The 22,249-nt window shown below is 49.9% G+C and overlaps 1 protein-coding gene across 1 annotated transcript in view; it reads left to right on the top strand.

The window, feature by feature from the left end:
• The window catches only part of LOC144782866 (HHIP-like protein 1), a 298,970-nt gene extending 278,367 nt beyond the window's left edge, over window positions 1–20,603 (top strand). Inside the window, exon 9 of the mRNA XM_078662124.1 lies at window positions 17,625–20,603. Coding sequence (XP_078518250.1) covers window positions 17,625–18,496 — 872 coding nt within the window. The 3' untranslated portion in view covers window positions 18,497–20,603. The remainder of the gene's footprint in view (window positions 1–17,624) is intronic.
• Window positions 20,604–22,249: the final 1,646 nt, after the last annotated feature.

Here is a 22,249-nt window from a genome sequence, read left to right as displayed (position 1 = left end):
CCACCACCACATCCACCATCACCACCACATCCACCACCACATCCACCATCACCTCCACATCCACCATGACATCCACCGCCACATTCACCACCACATCCACCACCACCACATCCACCACATGCACCACCGCATCCACCACCGCATCCACCACCACATCCACCACCACATCCACCACCACATCCACCACACCCACCACCACCACATCCACCACCACATCCACCGCATCCACCACCACCACATCCACCACCACATATACCGCATCCACCACATCCACCACATCCACCACCACATACACGGCATCCACCACCACATCCACCGCCACATCCACCGCCACATCCACCACACCCACCACCGCCACATCCACCACACCCGCCACCGCTACATCCACCACCCCATCCACCACCACCACCACCCCATCCACCACCACCACCACCCCATCCACCACCACCCCATCCACCACCACCGCATCCACCACCACCGCATCCACCACCACCACATCCACCGCATCCACCACCACCACATCCACCGCATCCACCACCACATCCACCACCACATCCACCATCACCTCCACATCCACCATGACATCCACCGCCGCCACATCCACCGCTGCCACATCCACCACCACTACATCCACCACATGCACCACCACTGCATCCACCACATGCACCACCACCGCATCCACCACCACATCCACCACCACATCCACCACCACATCCACCACCACCACATCCACCACCACATTCACCACATCCACCACCACATCCACCACCACATCCAACACATCCACCACCACCGCATCCACCACCGCATCCACCACCACCACATCCACCGCATCCACCACCACCACATCCACCGCGTCCACCACCACATCCACCACCACATCCACCATCACTTGCACATCCACCATGACATCCACCACCACATCCACCACCACATCCACCACTTCAACCACCACCGCATCCACCACATCCACCGCATCCACCACCACCACATCCACCGCATCCACCACCACATCCACCATCACCTCCACATCCACTATAACATCCACAGCCACATCCACCACCACATCCATTGCATCCACCACCACATCCACCACCACATCCACCACACCCACCACCACCACATCCACCACACCCACCACCACTACATCCACCACCACCCCATCCACCACCACCACCGCATCCACCACCACCACCGCATCCACCATCACCTCATCCACCGCATCCCTCACCACCACATCCACCACCACATCCACCACCACATCCGCCATCACCACCACATCCACCACCACATCCACCACCACATCCACCACCACATCCACCATCACCTCCGCATCCACCATGACATCCACCGCCACATCCACCACCACATCCACCACATGCACCACCGCATCCACCACCACATCCACCACCACATCCACCACCATATCCACCACCACATCCACCACCACATCCACCACCACATCCACCACCACATCCACCACCACATCCACCACACCCACCACCACATCCACCACCACATCCACCACCACATCCACCACCACATCCACCACATCCACCACCACATCCACCACCACATCCACCACCACATCCACCACATCCACCACCACATCCACCATCACATCCACTGCCACATCCACCGCCACATCCACCACACCCACCACCACCACATCCACCACACCCACCACCACTACATCCACCACCCCATCCACCACCACCACCGCATCCACCACCACCGCATCCACCACCACCTCATCCACCACCACATCCACCATCACCACCACATCCACCATCACCTCCACATCCACCATGACATCCACCGCCACATCCACCACCACCACATCCACCACCACCACATCCACCACATGCACCACCGCATCCACCACATGCACCACCAGCACATCCACCATCAGCACATCCACCCCCACCACATCCACCACATCCACCACCACATCCACCACCACATCCAACACATCCACCACCACTTCCACTACCACCGCATCCACCACCACCACCGAATCCACCACCACCACATCCACTGCTTCCACCACATCCACCGCATCCATTACCGCATCCACCACCACATCCACCACCACATCCACCATCACCTCCACATCCACCGCCACATCCACCGCCACATCCACCACGACATCTACCACACCGACCACCACCACATCCACCACCGCATCCACCGCATCCACCGCATCCACCACCACCACATCCACCACATCCACCACCACATCCACATCCAACACCACTTCCACCACCACATCCACCACCACCACATCCACCGCATCCACCACCACCACCACATCCACCATCACCTCCACATCCACCTCCACATCCAACACCACATCCACCACCACACCCACCGCCACATCCACTGCCACATCCACCAACACATCCACCGCCACATCCACCACACCCACCACCACCACATCCACCCCACCCACCATCACTACATCCACCACCCCATCCACCACCACCACCGCATCCACCACCACCACATCCACCGCATCCACCACCACATCCACCACCACATCCACCATCACCACCACATCCACCACCACATCCACCATCACCTCCACATCCACCATCACCTCCACATCCACCATGACATCCACCACCACATCCACCACCACATCCACCACCACCACATCCACCACATGCACCACCACCGCATCCACCACCACATCCACCACCACATCCACCACATCCACCACATCCACATCCACCACATCCACCACCACATCCACCACCACATCCAACACATCCACCACCACTTCCACCACCACCGCATCCACCACATCCACCGCATCCACCACCACCACATCCACCGCATCCACCACCACATCCACCACCACATCCACCATCACCTCCACATCCACCATGACATCCACCGCCACATCCACCACATCCACCACCACATCCACCACCACATCCACCAGCACATCCACCGCATCCACCACCACCACATCCACCACATCCACCACCACATCCACATCCACCACTTCCACCACCACATCCACCACCACCACATCCACCACCACCACCACCACATCCACCATCACCTCCACATCCACCTCCACATCCACCACCACATCCACCACCACATCCACCACCACATCCACCGCCACATCCACTGCCACATCCACCGCCACATCCACCACCACATCCACCGCCACATCCACCGCCACATCCACCACACCCACCACCACCACATCCACCACACCCACCACCACTACATATACCACCACCACCACCACCCCATCCACCACCACCACCGCATCCACCACCACCACCGCATCCACCATCACCACATCCAATGCATCCACCATCACCACATCCACCGCATCCACCACCACCACATCCACCACATCCACCACCACATCCACCACCACATCCACCATCACTACCACATCCACCACCACATCCACCATCACCTCCACATCCACCATGACATCCACCGCCACATCCACCACCACATCCACCACCACCACATCCACCACATGCACCACCGCATCCACCACCACATCCACCACCACATCCACCACCACATCCACAGCATCCACCACCACCACATCCACCACCACATCCACCACCACATCCACCACCACATCCAACACATCCACCACCACTTCCACCACCACCGCATCCACCACCACATCCACCGCATCCACCACCACCACATCCACCGCATCCACCACCACCACATCCACCACATCCACCACCACCACATCCACCGCATCCACCACCACATCCACCATCACCTCCACATCCACCATGACATCCACCACGACATCCACTGCCACATCCACCACCATATCCACCACCACATCCACCACCACCACATCCACCACATGCACCACCACTGCATCCACCACCACACCCACCGCATCCACCACCACACCCACCGCACCCACCACCACATCCACCGCATCCACCACCACATCCACCGCATCCACCACCACATCCACCACATCCACCACATCCACCACCACATCCAACACATTGAAAAATCAAAGATCTGCCCCTGGTCGCTAACTCCTGGAGGACTTCCCTACCTAAAAATAAACCCACCACTAGCATTATCTTCTTGCTGTGTGCTCTCTCTGACTCCTGGCTCTGTCCTCTGCTCATTTTTTTGCTTTTGCTCACCCCCACAACCACAATTCTGACATCCACCCGCACGTGAAACCTCTTGTCGAGGGAATTGCCCATCTTACTCCATCCAGTCACCCTCTATATTTGTGCTATGTTAGTGCACCTGGGATTGCTGTCCTTCTACCCTAAAGGACTCCCCATGCCATTAACCTGTCAAAAAAACACAAGCAGTAAAAAAGAAATCGGTAAACAGTACTGATCTCGGAATCCCCTAATTGTTTGCCTCCTCTGGCTGTGTAAACTAGACGGTAGGTCTAGAGCCTCTCCCACATTTGTAAAGAGATGAAACCACCCCTTGGCCAGAACTTTTAGTTTAGACTGCTGTACCACAGAGGCCTGAATTTCCACTGATTTGAACTGGCCCAACAAAGTTTGAAGTTCCCTACGACATCATGCAGCTGCAGCCAACATATCTGAAAAAATACAAAATTGAAAGTTCTCTGGGGTTGAAAAGATTTTCTTCTTAATTGCTGCTGATAATATTAGTTCTTTGATCCGATAATCAGTAAAATTAAATAGGATACTATATGGGTATTTTGCGTTTGTGACATGTTACGATGGTGTTCTGTATGCTCTTGTAATTGACAGATCTAAGGACAAGTCTGGTAGAATATGCACTTTGATCAGAGATTCTATAAGTTGAACTAGACTTTTAAACTTCCCGTGATTCTCGATCTCTTCCAGAACACCTGTGAATCTCAGATTTGGCCCTTTAGCTTAATTGTCCAAATCTTTGATTTTGTGCAAAAGAAAGCTGGCATTCTTCTGTTCCCCCAAGATCTCTTTATCGAGGCGTAAACATTTATCATCCAAGTTTGATATTCTTTGCTCTGCCTCCTGGAGCCTAGTCAGCATTTGTCCCACACTCTCCTCGAGTTTGGTCAGCCTCTGATGTACTGTGGCAATTGTGGCTCTGGGTATTTCGCTTTTTCACCTTGTGAGCGGACAGTCCTGTGCCTCCTGTGGACCCCCCTGGAATGCAAGTGTTGCATTTTGTGATATCCAAGTAAGTCCAACTAAGTTGTCCTGTGTGACCAGAAAAGGGGCACGCCAATAGCAGAAGCAGGAGCTCATTCTGGTAGATATAAGCCCAGGGCAATGACCAGCCTCTCCAAACCCTTGCAGTCAATAGTCACCTACCTTAGGTCATCAGATTGTCCCCACAAGCCACGTGCATCAAAGACCCTGTGGAAATTCTTCTGAACCTCTAATGTCCGACCCCACTACTGAAAACATCCTGTGGATAGATCCGGGGGGAAGCCAAGGACCATCCACGCCAATCACTCAGGCCACCAAAATCACCTGACCTCCCACTCCGAGGAAGACATCCACCACTGCCACCATCAACAAGCTGTTCCGTATCTCACTGTCCCCTGTCAATGCCCAACACACATGAATACTGCCGTAATAGTACCGGTTGCAATGCTGCTCAATCCCAATACAGTTTTGATGCCACCCCATGGGCCGCGTCTCACAGCTTGCCGTGATCCGCACCTGGAAAAAGAAGTGGGGAGAAAGGACAAAGAGCAACCTAGCAGCAGATCATGCAGGTTCCACCTGCTTCCTAACAGTTGTTTCCTTTAGAAGGATCAGTGAACTGGAGGCATTAACAATTGAGGAACTTTTTCTTCACATATACACGGATAGGGTTGTCCTAAGAACCCATCCTCACTTCTTGCATAATGTAGTCTCTTCTTTTCATGTCAATCAAACCATTCCCTACCTTCTTTTATCCGACATCTGCAGCTGGTACAGAACAGCACTACATACACTTGATGCCAAACAAAACTTAATGTATTACGTTGATTACACAAAAACTATTAGGAAAACCCAATTGAAAAGTCAGGCATTGCTAGATTGATGGTTAAGTGCATACGGATATACTATGCTAAAGAAAATATTCATTGCCGTCTGTTGCTAAGGCACATTCCACTTGTAAAAAGAGAGCTAGCACAAAGCATGACTGTGTGGACATTTGTGCATTCCAAGAGGCACAAGTGGGAAAAACTGAATTAAAAGCATTATTCCATACATCTTCTGTTCCTGCTCAAAAGCCACCACTTAAGTGAGAAGGCACTGCTTCTTAGACTAATCAAGCATATGATCTACAGCTACACATGTTGCAAACCGAAAATGTAACTTAACTGCAAAAATTTTGCAGCTTTAGTGCTGTAAATTCCCATGCGCCATTCTCGCCTCTCCAGAGTCAAACTTATATAGCATAGTTGCCACCGCTTAGCATGGTTGGGGCAGGGGTCAGAAAAATAAACTTAAAAGTTAATTACCTTGCTCCAGGACTGCCACCCTGCGTCCGTCCTCTTCTATTCCTGCTTGAAGCAGAAAGCATACACAGGCTCCTCTAAGCGAGTCACAACACTACAATGCAGCATTGTGATTGGTCAGACAAGGACTATAAGCTTGTGCATGTTCATCACCAGGCTGTGTATTACACCTTAGTGGGGAACATGCAAAGCGCACATGACTGTTAGGCTGGCCCAAGACGGCTGGCCAAACCGGCATGCACACTTAAGTGCCCCAACCACTCTCCCCCTGCTGGCTGTGACGACAGCTAAGCCCCACCCCTACCTGTACACCTGCCTAACATACTGTTATTATAATTTTATTTTTCCTTTTTCCACTGCTCAAAATTTAGTGGGGCGGCACTACTCCGCCTTATCGGAGAAGCCGCCATTGTATCTTTCTCATGTATATATACTCCCTGTTCACAAACTTTGTATTGCTTCATTTCATTCTTACACTTTCCTATAGGAAATAAAACACAAAGTGAGGTGGAGTAAAAAAAAAGAGTCTGTGTCCTGGTGCACTGTGGATTTCTGGGTCACATACCATGATTCACCTCAAAACTGGAACCTCATCTTCAAAGAAAAACTATGTGTATTGTTCCAAGCCACCAATAGTTGGCATGAATGTGCAAATCATGTGAATCTACAGCATAGCCACCAGCAACCCCATTATTACAAGTAATTAACATTTTGCAAATTGAACCACCAAAACATTGGAGCAGTGCGATGAGCCATCAATGAGAACCGGTGTACTTAACTTTGTCATCCATGAGACCATTTTTAATGCTATTATTTTGGTTGCTTTATTTCTCTCTAAGTCTCAGACCTTCTTACACCAGCTGTAAAACTGGATATTATTCTTAATTAAAAAGCAAAGACGAAGCCGAGAGGTGTTTTAGACCGGCTCCTCGGCCCTCGCCCACGTTGTGAGAAATACCTGTCCCCCAGTGCCCGCACTACCCCATACCTGCAGTGAAATCTACCGCAGACCTGCCTGGACGACTTCCCCGGCTCCCTGGCCGCCTCTGAGCCCCCGCGGCCGTTGCAGCCCTCCGAGGCCGGGCTAACTCATCGGCCCAAAATGGCGGACGGGCCCTCCGGCTGCCGACTGCCCTGACTCCGGGGCGGCTCCTGGGGGCGGGACTCCATCGCACATGCGGCCTGGTGGGATCGGAGCTGACGCGCCCTATTGCCCGCGTCTGCGTGAGGTCTCCGCCTCGCTGGGTGACTGGAGACGAGCTGAGACAGCAGACAACGGGCCCCCCCCCTGGTTGCCCTGGCCGACAGCTACGCGAGTCCCCGGCTTGAGGCCTACGGCCGGGGACCGCTTCATCCTGCCCATACCTGTGCCTGTTGCTACGGCTGGCCGCCAGTCTGCTGCGTTGCTGGTCCGGGCCCACCGGTGATCCTGGTGGGGTGCGTGGGGTCCACCCATTGCGTGACGTGGTGCCCCGGGGGGCCGATCCGGCAGCGGAGGGCTGCGGTGACCCTGGGCCTACCTCTGCTCGGCCAAAGAGGATTTCTGCGACAGGGCTCCCCGGGCCCGCCTGGCCCGCTCTTGGATACCTGGCCACCAGACACTGCGACGACTGGCAAGCCGCCCTCCGTGGAGAGCCTGGCCTCCTCTTCCCAGGGGATGCCGACTCCAATACACAGGTTGGACGCTGACGCTTGCGGCCTTGTTCTTGGCCTGAGATTGCAGGGGAGGGCCATCCACCCACTTCCCCAGAAGGTACGAGGGCGACTGGATACTTACCTAGGTTGCCAAAGACCTATACCGGGGCCGGACAATTGGAGCGCCCCCCTCCCCCATCTACTCACCAGCACCGCCTGCCGGAGCGCTCTCTGAGGGACTATCAGCGACCTGTTGGGCCGGATAAGTGACACCTTTGCGCTCCCCGGTGTGAGTGTCCCCCTGCTCCTCCTAGTCGGCCGCCTCCTACGCCATACCACCCCAAAGTCTCCGGCCTACCAGGAGAGGTGGCACCTAGCCTGCACTCGGAGGGGTGAGGGCCTACTCCCACTGACTGTTCTCCAGCTCCGAGCCCCTGGATCGCGCTTGACGGTTCGGTGCCCCATTATGGCCTCCAATAAAGGTAACCGACCGTCTACCCAGAGACAGATTAACAAGCTCTCATGGGGCTCTAAAGGGGAGCCCAAGGAGGTGAACCCTGAGACCGCGCCTAAAACTGCCACCCCTCCCCCCCCCCCGAGTGCCCCTACGCTGGAAGACGTAATGGAGGTGATCGCCGGAGTTCGCTCATCGCTGGAGACCCGGATCGACACGGTTAATGTGGAAGTTACCCTACTGCGGGCTGACCTCTGCAAAATGGACTCCAAGGTGCGAGATATAGAGGTTAAGACCACGTCGCTCATAGACGACACATCCGCCCTCCAACAGCAGGTGACCCACCTACAAAAGCAGCAAGTGCTAATGGGTGAGCTCCTGGACGACTATGAAGGACGCGCTAGACGCAACAACCTTCGAATCCTAGGTGTTCCGGAGCGGATGGAGGGGCAGGCTACGGACCTCTTTGTCGAAAGTCTAATCCTGAAACACCTTCAGCCAAAACAACTGTCCAACTACTTCTCTATCGAGCGGGCGCACAGGTTCCCCAGGGGTAGGCCGAAGCCGGGCGCCCCCCCAGGCCCATAATAGCCCGGGTCTTTAACTTCCGTGACCGGGATGTCATCCTTCAAACGGCACGGGCAGGACCGCCCTTGAAACTGGAAAATGCCCAGATCATGCTCTTCCCCGACTTCACGGTGAACGTTCAGGCCCGTAGACGCAGCTTCCTTGAAGTTAAGAGGGCCCTCTGGGCCAAAGACATTAAATATGTCATGCTATTCCCCGCCAAACTATGAGTGGAGTCGGAGGGGAAGACCTGGTTCTTTTTGTCACCCGAAGAGGCATGGGACTGGCTCGAGGGATGGCGTCAATCGGGCGCCACCCAGCGTAGGCGCCGCAACTCGGCCGAGCATACAGACACTGAACAGCTGCCGGAAAGCCAAGACCTGTTCGCTGACGACGTCCAGGACAACCAAAGACGCTGATGGCTACCTGCTCATTTTCGCCGCAAAAGGGGACGATGTACTGGGACTTGAATGATATGAATGTGGTCTCTCGACCTTGCCGGCCGGGGCCACGCTAGATCTGAGCTCCCCCCTACGGGTTGGCTCACTCCTATCTACGATCCGGACATCATGGAACGACCAGGTTATGTCACCGCTTATTGTATCATGTGAATGCTATTGTTGAGGTATGTTTATTGAAGAGGCACTGGGCTCAATTACATTGTTACCAGTGGGCGAGGGCAATCATGGCTCTCCACATACCCCGTACATGTTTGGGAGGGCGACAGGCACTCTGCCTAGTTGGGGAGTGGATAGTTTTGAGTCCGCGGGCAGGGGGGCTGGGTGGGGGGTTGGTATGGGTGGGAGAGGGGTTTTGAGATGTTTTGTTCCGATTCTCTTAGGTTTCTATTGTGTTTTCAGTAGAGTCTTTTCTAGTCACATTACTTTGCTCCCTCAGGGTGTTGTTGTATTGATGTTTTTTTGTGTTCTCAGCAGAGTCTTTTGTGGTCACGCTGTCTTGCCCGTCCACAGCCCCTTACTGAAGGACCGACCGTCTTGGCTATTCCCCAGCCCCCGAGGGGTCCATTATCCTCCTAGTACTATGCCCAGATATGTCCCAGGGTCTTGCCGACACGGGAGGTCCCTCTCCGGACGATCCTCCTATTTGTTCCTCCTAATCCACTGTCATGGCACAGCTCCTCTCTAGAGCTCTTACTATCCTCTCTTGGAACGTCAATGGACTGGGACACAAAATTAAGAGGAGTGTAGTTCTCCAGTTTCTCCGGCGCCATTCCCCCGACATTGTTTTATTACAGGAAACACACTTGGTTGGCAATACTTGTCAGGCGCTCCACAGAGGGGGTTACAAATTACTGGTCCACGCGGGGTTCACCTCTGGGTCCCGCGGCACTGGGATTCTGGTTAGGAAGACTCTTGCACTCACTCACGGATCTGGGCTGACCCCCTGGGCCGCTTTGCGTTGGTTGAGGCCACCTGGGAGGCGCGTCCTCTGAACATCATCTCTACATACCTTCCACCAACCTTAGTCCGAGACTCCCTTAAGGAGCTGGGTGCTCAACTGTTAGGCCTCTCCCCGAGTACACTTCTAATCGGAGGGGATTTTAACATTACAATGTGTGATGACCTAGACCGAAGACCCAAGCGCGGATCTCATCGTCAGAGCTCTGACCTGGCTGACTTTGTACACACTTTAGGGCTGGAAGACATATTGCGCCTTCACTACCCAGACACACCGTATTTTACACACTACTCTAATGCTCATAATAGTATGTCTCGAATCGATTATCTATTCTGCCCTACCGCATACGTCGGTTGCTTTGTCCGCCCGAGGGGTCTTCCCGCGGTAATTCCGACCATTCGCCACTCACCGTGGACCTCACCTATAATTGCCAATTTGAGCGAGGACCCATCATTATCAATCCCTGGCTAATGCAGATTCCTGACATCAGAGAGGCGCTGCAAGAGCGCACTGAATTTTATTTTGCTGAAAATGATGGCTACGTGGACTCGACGGTCACGCTCTGGGAGGCATACTTGGTGAAAGGCGAGGCACTAGCTCTTAAGATGGGTTACCTGCGTAAACACAACGAGCAGATCATGCAGGCTGAATCTGACCTCATCAGCCTTGAGGCGTCTCATAACGCCGCACCATCTGACGCTACTGCTGCTCGTCTTCGTGCCCAACAACTGGCCTATAAGGCGCTGGCGCAAGAAAAGGCGCAGGCGAGGCTGCTTCACACGCGCCATCGGGTATATGAGTTTGGAGACAACGCGGGCAAGATGCTTGCATGGCTTGAAAGACGGGATCAGGGGTCCAGGTGGGTCTCATCTCATCCATCATCAGGCCGGATGGATCCATGGTCGTGGACCCGAGGGACATTGCGGAGGCCCTTGCCGACCATTTGGAGCGTGTCTATACGGCTGGTGATGGCTATACGTCTGATGAGTCCAGACAACTTCTGGATGAGATGCGTCTCCCGACCATTTCGGATACGGACAGGCTGGCCCTGGACGCCGACATCACGGCAGAAGAGCTCACCACAGCTCTATTTGCTGTTAACTCCGGTAAGGCTATGGGCCCCAATGGGGTCCCCGTCGAATTCCTGAAAGGCATGGTCCCTGACATTATTCCTCATCTTCAGAATATGTTCACGAAGAGCCTAGAGGTGGGGGTCCTCCCGCTCGATCAAAGGTTAGCCTCCATTGTGGTCATCCTCAAGCCCACCAAGCCTCCCACCGACTGCGGCTCTTACCGGCCGATCTCCTTGATTAGCGCAGAGGCAAAGGTCCTGGCTAAACTACTAGCGAATCGCCTTCTCCTTGTATTTCCCTCCCTGATACACGACGACCAGTCCGGTTTTCTTCCGGGTCGTAATACAGCGTTAAACCTTCGGAGAGTACATAATGTAATGAGCCGCCAGTCCATTATACAACAAGACCCGGCCATCTTATCCCTTGATGCTACGATGGCGTTTGACTCGATCGAATGGCCCTATCTGTTCGAGGTCCTCCGCCGCTTTGGCTTTGGGCCTCACTTTATCAGTTGGGTGCGCCTTCTATATACAGACCTCTTGGGCCAGGTTCGGGTTAATAATCACACATCTCGGAGATTTCCTCTTCATCGAGGAACCAGACAGGGCTGCCCCTGTCCCCTCTGTTGTTTGCCCTCACCCTAGAGCCTCTGGCTCATTGGGTCCGTACAGATGTCTCTATCAGAGGCTTACATTGGAATGCGGAAGTTGTGGACAAAATCTCCCTGTATGCAGATGACATCCTGATATACGTGTCGTCTCCACGGGCCTCTATTAACGACAAGGGTAACTCGTCATGGAGTTTCCATTGATTTCAATGGAAATTACATTGAGGGGCCAGAGGTGCCTTAGCAGCCAAGTGGTTAATGGTCTATTTCACGTTCTCACCAACTTCGGGAAGTACTCGGGATTCGCTATAAATTGGACTAAATCGGTGTTGTATATGTTGCATGGCCCACCACCGCGCCTGCCCCGGGGGTTCTCCATTGCAGTAGCCAGGGAGGGTTTTATGTACCTCAGTATTTATGTTACACCCGACTTCGAGACATTCTATGATCTTAATTTGTTGGGCCCCCTGCGTAGGCTTCGCAGCGATGTCGCCCACTGGCGGTCACTCCCGCTGTCTCTCCCGGGTAGGGAGGCGTTGTTTAAAATGCTGGCGCTTCCGCGCTTCCTGTATATCCTACAGAATTGCCCCTTCTTGATTCCGGATTCATATTTCAAGACGGTGGAAAGTGAGCTCCGGCTGCTGTTGTGGGATGGGGGTGCCGCTAGGATTGCCCTCTGCAAGCTGTTTCAGGGTTGGTACGATGGGGGCATCGCCCTGCCTAACCTCCGCCTCTACTATAGGGCGTCGCAGCTGGTGGCTGTAAACCACTGGATACACGGTTCGCCCTTGAACCCGGCCTTCCTATTGGACAGATGCCAGACTGGCCGGGAGGGTTACCTGGGGGCCCTCTATAGTAAACCAGCTAGGACTAGATATAATGGACCTATGGCACACACTGTCGTAATCTGGCACAGGGCCAATAGAAGCTTGGGGTGGGCAGACAGGCTCACTAAGGCCACGCCTCTGTGGTCTACACAAAGTCTGGGTTCCCTTTGCTTCCTTGGGGGCTTCGATGGATGGGACTTGATTGGGATTTCTGAGGTGGGGGACCTTGTCCATAAGGGTAAATTGCTGACCATTAGTGACCTACAAGCCAAATATGCCCTAGCACCCACTGAATACTTTCAGTACTTGCAAATTGCACACGCAATTCATGCCGCTATCCCGGACCTCACCTCCATACCCGAGACCTCCCCTCTGGAGGACAGGTTGCTTTCAGAACCTCTCCCTGAGAAGACCATCTCCCTTACCTACCGCAAGCTCTGTAATAACCTCCCCGATCCCTTCCTGTCATTACGTACCAAGTGGGAGGCAGACCTGGGTCTCTTAGATGAGGAAGACTGGTGGTTGGCCTTAATGTCCCCGAGAGAATCTGCTATCTGCCATAGGTTTAGGTTGATCCAACTGAAGGTGTTGCACATGGCGTATATGTCTGCTCTTACCCTGGCCAAAATTGGACGGCGCCCTGACACGCTGTGCCTGCGAGGCTGTGGACTTCCTGGCACTTTTTATCACATCTTGTGGGACTGCCCGGTGGTGCGGCAGTTCTGGAGTGGAACGCTTTGTAAAATGAGCAGATCTTTGGGTAAACCACTCTTGCCATCGCCCAGGGAATGTGTCCTTAACATCTGGGGGGCCAATGATTTGAATGTCCAAGGGTTACAGTGGGCGGCGCTGGGTTTTTTACTGGCCAAACGCTCAGTGGCGATGAAGTGGGGATACCCGGATAGGCTGTCTGTGGTGGGCTGGGTGGCTGAAATGGATCGTTGCATGATTGCCGAAAAGACAGTCTATAAGATACGAGATTGCCCAAAGACGTGGGACAAGAAATGGGGGCACTGGAATGCTTATTGTGGCAAACTGTGTGACTCGCCTACAGTTGAACTGGCACTGTCCCGTGAGGGGCCCAGAGGAAGACATGTACGCTAATCAGTAACTTGCTTACTCTACGTAGAGTCTTTTATGTACTAAGATGCTCGTGATTACTTTCTGACTCTGCTCTTTTCTATCAATAACATCTTAAGATAACAGAAATTACATTAGTCCGAACTGGACCCATGGGAAGAGATGTATGCTAATTGAATTTCTCTGCTTGATTTGTATGTTTAAGTTTTGTTTTCAAAAAAGTGGTGCAGATAAGTTTTCTGTGTTCAGTGCAGGTTACTATTTGTCTCATTTGGTGACATGCTTCATTTATATGCCGCCCGACCTCAGGGGTGTGAGCTGAATGGCTGTGTATTCTATTTTGAAACGTACATGATCATTTTCCCTATGCCTGCTTGTGCGCAGATGCAATTGATGCTCTTGTTTTTGATAATCACCACAATTTTAAAAAAAAGCAAAGACGAACCTTACAGTTGGATCATGACATTAATATTCTTATTGAATAATATTTTACATTGCTCATATCAGATGTATTCAAATATACACATTTAGCCTTTATTCCATTTGAATAATTGATCATACAGTACAGATGGCAAAAGAGATGTAGGCATGCACCTATTAAATAATACTATACCATAACAGAGTAAGTGACCTTATTTTAAATGTACATTAAAAGCAAGTAAAGCATTAGGCGTTTTGTAACATTAAAGTGTCTTATATTTCAAAGACCCTAGTCAGAGAGCCCTGGTTTCTCTTTAACTCAGCCTCTGAGATCACATGCAGCACCAAAATGGTATCTTATCTATTCAGGTGTGTGGACTCCTCAGAAATTAAAGCAGAGCCGGAGTAGTCGGTAAAACTAAGGGCACAATTATGAGCCTAGTGGTCTGAGGACCGCCAGACTCATGGATTCACTATGGTGGCGGTCTAACCACTGCCGCACCAGCGGTCCTACTGTCCAATTATGACTTGGGTGGTCGGACCTCTATGGGACCGCTAACGCACCAGGGAACCACCGTTCCCTAGAGGTGGCTCGGTAATCCTGAGGCTGCAATATGCTTGGAGGGGCCACCGTGTTCCTGCCAGGCATATTAGGAGTTTCTCCTCTTCACGCTTTCATGGCGGTGCCACCGCCATGAAAACCGTGGCAGAGAGGAAACAGTGCCTTATGGCCTGTGTATGCACACAGGAGGGCACAACCTTGTCTGGTGTTCCCATTGCAATGCCTCCTTTGAAAGAGGCACAGCATGGTGAACCGCCACACCGCCCGCCAGCTAGACCACTTTTAAGTTGTAACCTGGCGGGTGGGCATCAGTGACTCTTGGTAGCGAGCAGCAGTGGTGTGCCGCCTGCCCCTACGCCGTCAAAAGTCATAATCGGGCCCCAAGTCAACATTTTGTGAGCTGAGGACATAAATTCCCATGCCTAAGCATGTACTAGTTATTCAAAATAGGTAATGCAATTTAGTGCTTAAAAGTTTGACAATATCTGACAAAAACACATAAAAGTCGATAATTGACCTCTCAGGCAGAATCCTATATTGTACAAATAGCGGCAATAAATACCTTAGGTAACATTTTTTGTATGGGAATTTGGATTTCACAAATACTTATTGCTTTGATGTATTTATTTCAAAAGTTTTTTATAGCACGAACAAGACCCCGAAGGGTATCAGAGAGCTTCACAATAATGGAAGGGGAGAACAAGGTAAAAGGGGAACATTGTAGAGGGAGTTAGAGAGGGTAACATAACGAGCTAATAAAAATGTACAAGGATGGGCACAAACATTTCTTGGTACAGTAAGGTAGACAGAACTGGGTATTACAGTTGATAGACCAGAAAGAAAAAAGAAAACATGTAAAAAAACAGACGCCCAGTGGTCATTTAAGGCAGGAACCTGTTAATTAGGATAGTTTTTACTTCATGTTTGAAAGCAGCTGTATAGGGAATTCTGCAGATTTCTGGAGGGAGCGAGTTCCAGATCTTCGGTGCCAAGCCAGAGAAGGCTCGGAGCCTTGTTCTCTTTTTGCTAAAGGTCTGAGGTTTCAGTAGTAGAGACTTTGCACTTCTTGATGGTCTGCCCCCACCTGATAGTTCTAGTTTTTGTGCCAGGTAACCAGGGGTTTTGAAATTGAGGGCTTTGTGCGTCAGACAGGCAATCTTTAATTGTATTCTTGCTTCGTAGGGTAACTTCTTTAGAGATTTTAGGTCTGCAGAGATGTGATCAGATCTTTTTGTATCAGTGATCAGTCTGGCAGCTACATTCAACTAAGCCAGGGCCAAGGTATGTTTGGGGAGGCCGCACAGCATCACGCTACCATAGTCTAGCCTCGGCAGGACAAGCGCTTGAACCACCTGCTTGAAATCCTCTTGAGGGAGGAAGGGTTTTAGGTTTCTAAGAAGCCTCATTTGGTAGTTTGCGCCCTTTCACATCTTACTAATGTTTTTCTTCATTTTCAAGTGCGAGTCTAAGGTGATTGCAAGAGATTTAGCTGAGTCAATGATAAGAGGGGAACAGTTGAAGGTAGTGAGGTGCTTCATCCAGAGTTCAATCTTGGGAGTGTGCTTAGGAGGGGATAAGAGAAGGAATTCTGTTTTGGCGGTGTTGAGCAGGAGCTGGTTCTCAGTTAGCCAGTTTTCGGTAATCATCAAGGAGGAATTGAGTGAGATGAAGTCTTCAGAAGAATTGATTTTCAGGTAAAGTTGTGTGTCATCGGCATACATATGAAAAAGTATGTTCATGGATTTAAGAGCTCTCGCTAGCAGTTCCAGGAAAATACTAAAGAGTATGGGAGAGAGTGCAGACCATTGCGGGACCCCCATAGAGACTGTAGATGGTTGGGATAGTGTATGGTTCACCTTGGCTCTTTGGGATCTATTGTGAAGGAAGGAAGCAAACCATTGCAGTACCCGACCGGAAAAGCCCATCCTGTGTTCCAGGATGGCTAAGAGGATATCGTAATTAACCATGTCGAATGCAGAGGAAAGACCAAGGAGGATTGGTAGGCAGGATTCGTTATGGTCTAACATTTTTAGGATGTCATCCATGATGTGAAGGAGAGCAGATTCGGTACTATGACCGCTCCTAAACCCAGATTGATGTTGATCCAAGAGACCGAAGGTCTCAATTTGCATGAATACATTTTGTATTAACAGTCACTGCTGCAATAAGTTATAGCATGCATTTAAAAAGAAATAATTCACAACAGCTCATGTAGGTGTTCAAGTGAAAAAACACTAAGCCAGCTCCTTAAGAATACATCCGAGTCTGCACAGATGGAATTGAGTTTGTAACATTTATGAGCTATTTCTGAACGTCATCATTAAAGCGATAACCTGAAATACGGACATTCTACATATTTCTCTACGAGAAAGATAAGTGATTTAACCTCTATTTCACAGGCAAGGGTAAACTGTCCTATGGTAAAAATCTAGGAATTTTGCTATAAGCCAGCATGGTGATGAATGCTACAAAATATTTTCTTAAATCAAAAAATGAATGTAAGACTTTATCTCATACCTTTTTTCTGTGTTTTAGAATTTGCTCTGAGATCGAAAACGACGCCTCTCCCATCACTTGCTCCCAGCATCATTGCAAGTACCGACAAGACAACCCCCAGAAGCACGAGGAGGCCAGATCTTCATGCTACAACGACAAGAGTTTACAGCATTTCTTCCCCTGCAAGAAGAAATGAGCCCCCGTTCCCCAGGGTGAGACCTATCACCAAAGCCCCAAGAGTAACACTGGCAGCTACTAAGATGATAGTAACTCAGAGGCCAAAATCAGGTGCATCCACAAACTCACGACCATCCAAGGTGCCTTGGCAATCCTCTTCCAACTGGTACACAACGCTCATTGATCGCCTTAAGCCCGATATGGCCACGTTGGGTAAGACGTCAGCACCATCCCAAAACCCTCGTCGTCCAATGACCCCAGTGCCAACCAAACCACAACTGCCTTATCTAACCACAGTCGGTGTGAGACGCCGAGGGAGCAAGCAACAGAAACGCAGGAGGGTGAAAAAAATCAAAAAGAAGCAGAAGAAGCTAAAACATGGTACAGTAAGATTGGTCAACAGGGCAAACCTACCCGACCGTGGCAGAGTGGAGATCCACATCAACGGGGAGTGGGGAACTATTTGCAATGACATGTTTGACAGTCGGGCAGCTGGAGTGGTGTGTCAGCAGCTAGGCTACCCTTTTGTCCTGAAAGTGGCAAAGAAGTTAGAGTTTGGTGAAGGAGTAGACCTCAGGATTCTATTAGATGATGTGAGGTGTGTGGGCAATGAACGAACCCTTCTGGAATGCCGCCGATCAAAGATTGGACAGCACAACTGCGGCCACGATGAGGATGTGGGGGTTATCTGTGGGCATACTGAGGAAGAGGCCGTGGAGGAAGAACAGGTTTAGAATGAGCTGGATTTTGTTGCAGATTTTCTGTTGCGTGCGTCACGAGAGACTGTGGAAACTTCTAAGCATCTAATCAGACTAGATTTTGGATCAAAATTCACAAGAAAATTGACTGAAATAAAATGAAGGGATCTGCAGTCTAGAACATTTGGCCTGTACTTCCCTAGATTACCCCTCGTCCTAATGTCTCTCTTTAAACCACTTTGAAACGTGGTGTTGCCCCCCAACCCTTCAGCTTCGTAAATTCCACCTCCCCATGTGTAATTTGGTGCTTTTTTGCAGAGAACCATCGAAGTCTCCTCAAACTCCTGTTTATGATGTTAACACACAGTCGCATCTCTGATGACATCATGGGTAGACAAGCTTTGACCATGTTTCATTTTGTTACTGGGACTTAGGAGACTTTGCAGTTCTCAAAGGCACGGATAAGGCTGACTATTGTCATGTGAGTCACAGATGGAAGACAAACTTGACTTGCCATTGAAAGGACAAAAGGACAAGGGGAGCAATGCATCTGGCACAGCAGGCCTATGTCGTGCAGCTGCCTAATATTTGCAGAATAACACTCAACACAAATGTCAACTCACATTTCCATTGAAATCTGTTACAGCTGCCTACATTATCTAGTACATAACAATGTGGATTATTGTGTGTGATTGACAGGGGCCAAACTCATTTCGTATGCAATGTGTCTGGTGCTCCAGCATCAGTGCCTAAAAGATTCAGAAACGTGTATGTCGTAATTAAATATTTTATGTGAAAACTTGCCCTTTAGGTGTCTACAGGCCAAAGAATTGGCAGTGTAAAATGAGGACTTGATTTAAGAGAGAGGACATGTGTTTTATCTGTCACTAGTACTATGGTGCTTCACAGTTAACAGCTTATTGTTCTGAAAATACGAGGGAACACTGAGGTATGAAAGATGGTTTCCAGAACTGCCTTTATAGTATAGTTATCTGAGGTCAGCCTGTCTAAACAAACATAAATCTTGCTATGCTTCGCCCAACTGGAGAAGAGCAGCGCATAATTTGTGCCAGTGGTTGTAGGTGTTGAGAACCAGCACTCATTTTTGGACTTATTTTTAATTATGAGTCTTTAACCCCAAAAGAGAGAGAATGGCAGAAAAAAAAAGAAATGAGGAAGAGAAAGCCACTGAGAAAGTAGAGAAAGAATTACACAAAAATTACCTGCAAGAGTGAGATAAGGAGACTGAAAGTGTAGGGCGATGGAACAAAGCGCCATGAGGTGAAGCCAACAGTAGGCAGCCGTGGTATTCGGCAACCCTGGAATTAAGCAGCTCCGGCAGCCGATTGGCAAGAAAATATTTGGATTCATGCCCTTATACTTTTTTTCTACAGTTTAAGTACTGATCCAGGATATGGCTTTGATATTTCATCTGTGATAGCTTACTTATTGGTCGGGTCTGGTATCTCCTCTGCAGAAAGGAAAGGGAACTCTTAAGAAGACAGGTTGCCATCCTACATTTTACCAGAGGCAGGACTTTCTGGCTAACCCTCACCTATTTTGCTGAAAATTGCAGGACTAATGGGGTCATACTGTGGCAGGCATCGCTGAGCCACTATAAGCCATGTTCAAATTGGGCAACTGCCGATTGTCATCTCCATTCCAAGAGACCCTGTGGCAAAATGATCTCTCTCTCTCTCTTTCACTGCTATTTCTTTATCTTTCTTTGTCTCGTTCCCTCTCTCTTCCTACCTCTGAATCGGTCTCTTTTTTTACCTATCTCTACATTTTCATTCTCTACCTTTGTGTCTATTTCTGCATCCTCACCTATCTCTTGCTGTACCATCTCTCTCTACCTACCTAACCTCACTTCTCTTTAACTCTTCCTTTTCCTCTACTTCTATTTCTCTGTCCCACCTATATTTCTGTCTCATGTCTCAAACCTTACTTCACCTGACCTTTTCCAACTCACTCCTGTCACTCTGCATCTCTCTACACCTTCGCCTTCTTGCTCTGTCTTAAATCTCTACTTTACCTTTACCCACTTCACAACATACTATCTCCTAAATACGCCTCTTTCTAGCCCACCTTTCTGCTATATCTCCTATGTCTCTACCACTGACTCTACCTATCACCGCATCTCTAACTCACCTCTCTCTCTGCATTGCTCTTTCCATTACACCAAGCTGGAGCACTACTTCACCTATCTCAACCTCATCTCTCATTTTAACTCCCCTCTCTAGCTCTCTCTGCCACTCACCTCTTTACCTTTCTCACAATCCTCTTTTTACTTCAGTATGTTTTCTCTCACCTCTCTACCTCGCATTTCACTCACAGCATTATCTAGTTTTTTGTCATCAGTCTCTCCGTCGCTACCTAACCTCTCAATTTACCTTTCTTACACTACCTAACCTTTACAAATCCCCTCTCTAACATAACAATACGAGTAGGAAAGTAATTCGGCTTTTTGTAAGGTTCCACAATTGATGATACCAAATACCCACTGGTGTGATAATTGAACAAATTCTTCAAAGTCTCAAAAGCACCCACATTGACAAACCTGAGTACTTGAACAATGATTGTATCAACATATCGCACTCGAAAAAGTGTAATATATTTACAAGCAATCAATTTACTGTATCAAAAATACATGGCTCACTATTTGACAATATGCTTCACATTACATTGTCAATTTATATATTCTAATTGTATCAGATGAGATGGAAGTTATAGAGGATCCTTCCAGACTGGGATTCAATCGTTTTGTATTCCATTATTGAGCAGAATCACTGGTGACATGTTTCACAGGTACATTCCTGCATTATCAAGGCTCCGTTGATCTTATTTTGAACAGCTCTGATTTTATGAAATATGATTTTATAATATTATCTAAATAGCACAAAGTAAGAATATTAGATCTACCAGAGTCCAATTAATAAAGGGCCCGATTCACAGAATGAACTTAAGACTAAATCCTAAACTTACTACTATTTGGTATTCACAGAATGCACTTACTACTTTTGGGATTCACAGAGGGAACTTACTACTTTCGGGATTCACAGAATGAACTTACTACTTTCGGTATTCAGAGAATAGATTTAAGACTACTAACTTTACGTCCACACTCGGGCCGGAAATTCCGGCCTGGAGGCGGAGCTTCCGTCCCAGAGGCGGAGCTTGTGGCTTGGAGGTGGAGCTTCCGGCCCAGAGGTGGAGATTTCAGCCATGGCTAAATTCCCACCTCTGGGCTGGAAGCTCCGCCTCCTAGCTGCAAGCTCTGCCTCCTAGCCGCAAGCTCCACCTCCGGGCCGGAAACTCCGCCCCCGGGTTGGAATTTCCGGCCCGAGTGCGGACGTAAAGTTAGTAGTCTTAAATCTATTCTGTGAATACCGAAAGTAGTAAGTTCATTCTGTGAATCCCGAAAGTAGTAAGTTCACTCTGTGAATCCCGAAAGTAGTAAGTGCATTCTGTGAATACCAAATAGTAGTAAGTTTAGGATTTAGTCTTGAGTTCATTCTGTGAATCGGGCCCAAAATGATTAATTGGTGCCCAGGTTAACTGCAACAAATGCTTGCGTGCACTCAAGCACACCTTCCCCTCTCTCTAGCTTTGTTCCTTCTACCTTACGACTCAGACTACTTTACTCCTTTTTTGCTACTTCTCTTTCTTTACCTCTTTTTCAATCACCACCTCCTCTCTCTCTCTCTCTCTCTCTCCCTCTCTCCCTCTCTCACCTCACTGTTAATTTCGATAGCTATTTTACTAACTGGAGCCTCTCTAACTTATCTC

Source organism: Lissotriton helveticus, chromosome 9 (assembly GCF_964261635.1).
Source record: "Lissotriton helveticus chromosome 9, aLisHel1.1, whole genome shotgun sequence".
NCBI classification, from domain to species: Eukaryota; Metazoa; Chordata; class Amphibia; order Caudata; family Salamandridae; genus Lissotriton; species Lissotriton helveticus.
Note: the sequence above shows the minus strand (reverse complement) of the source record. Positions and strands in the feature narration are given on the sequence as shown.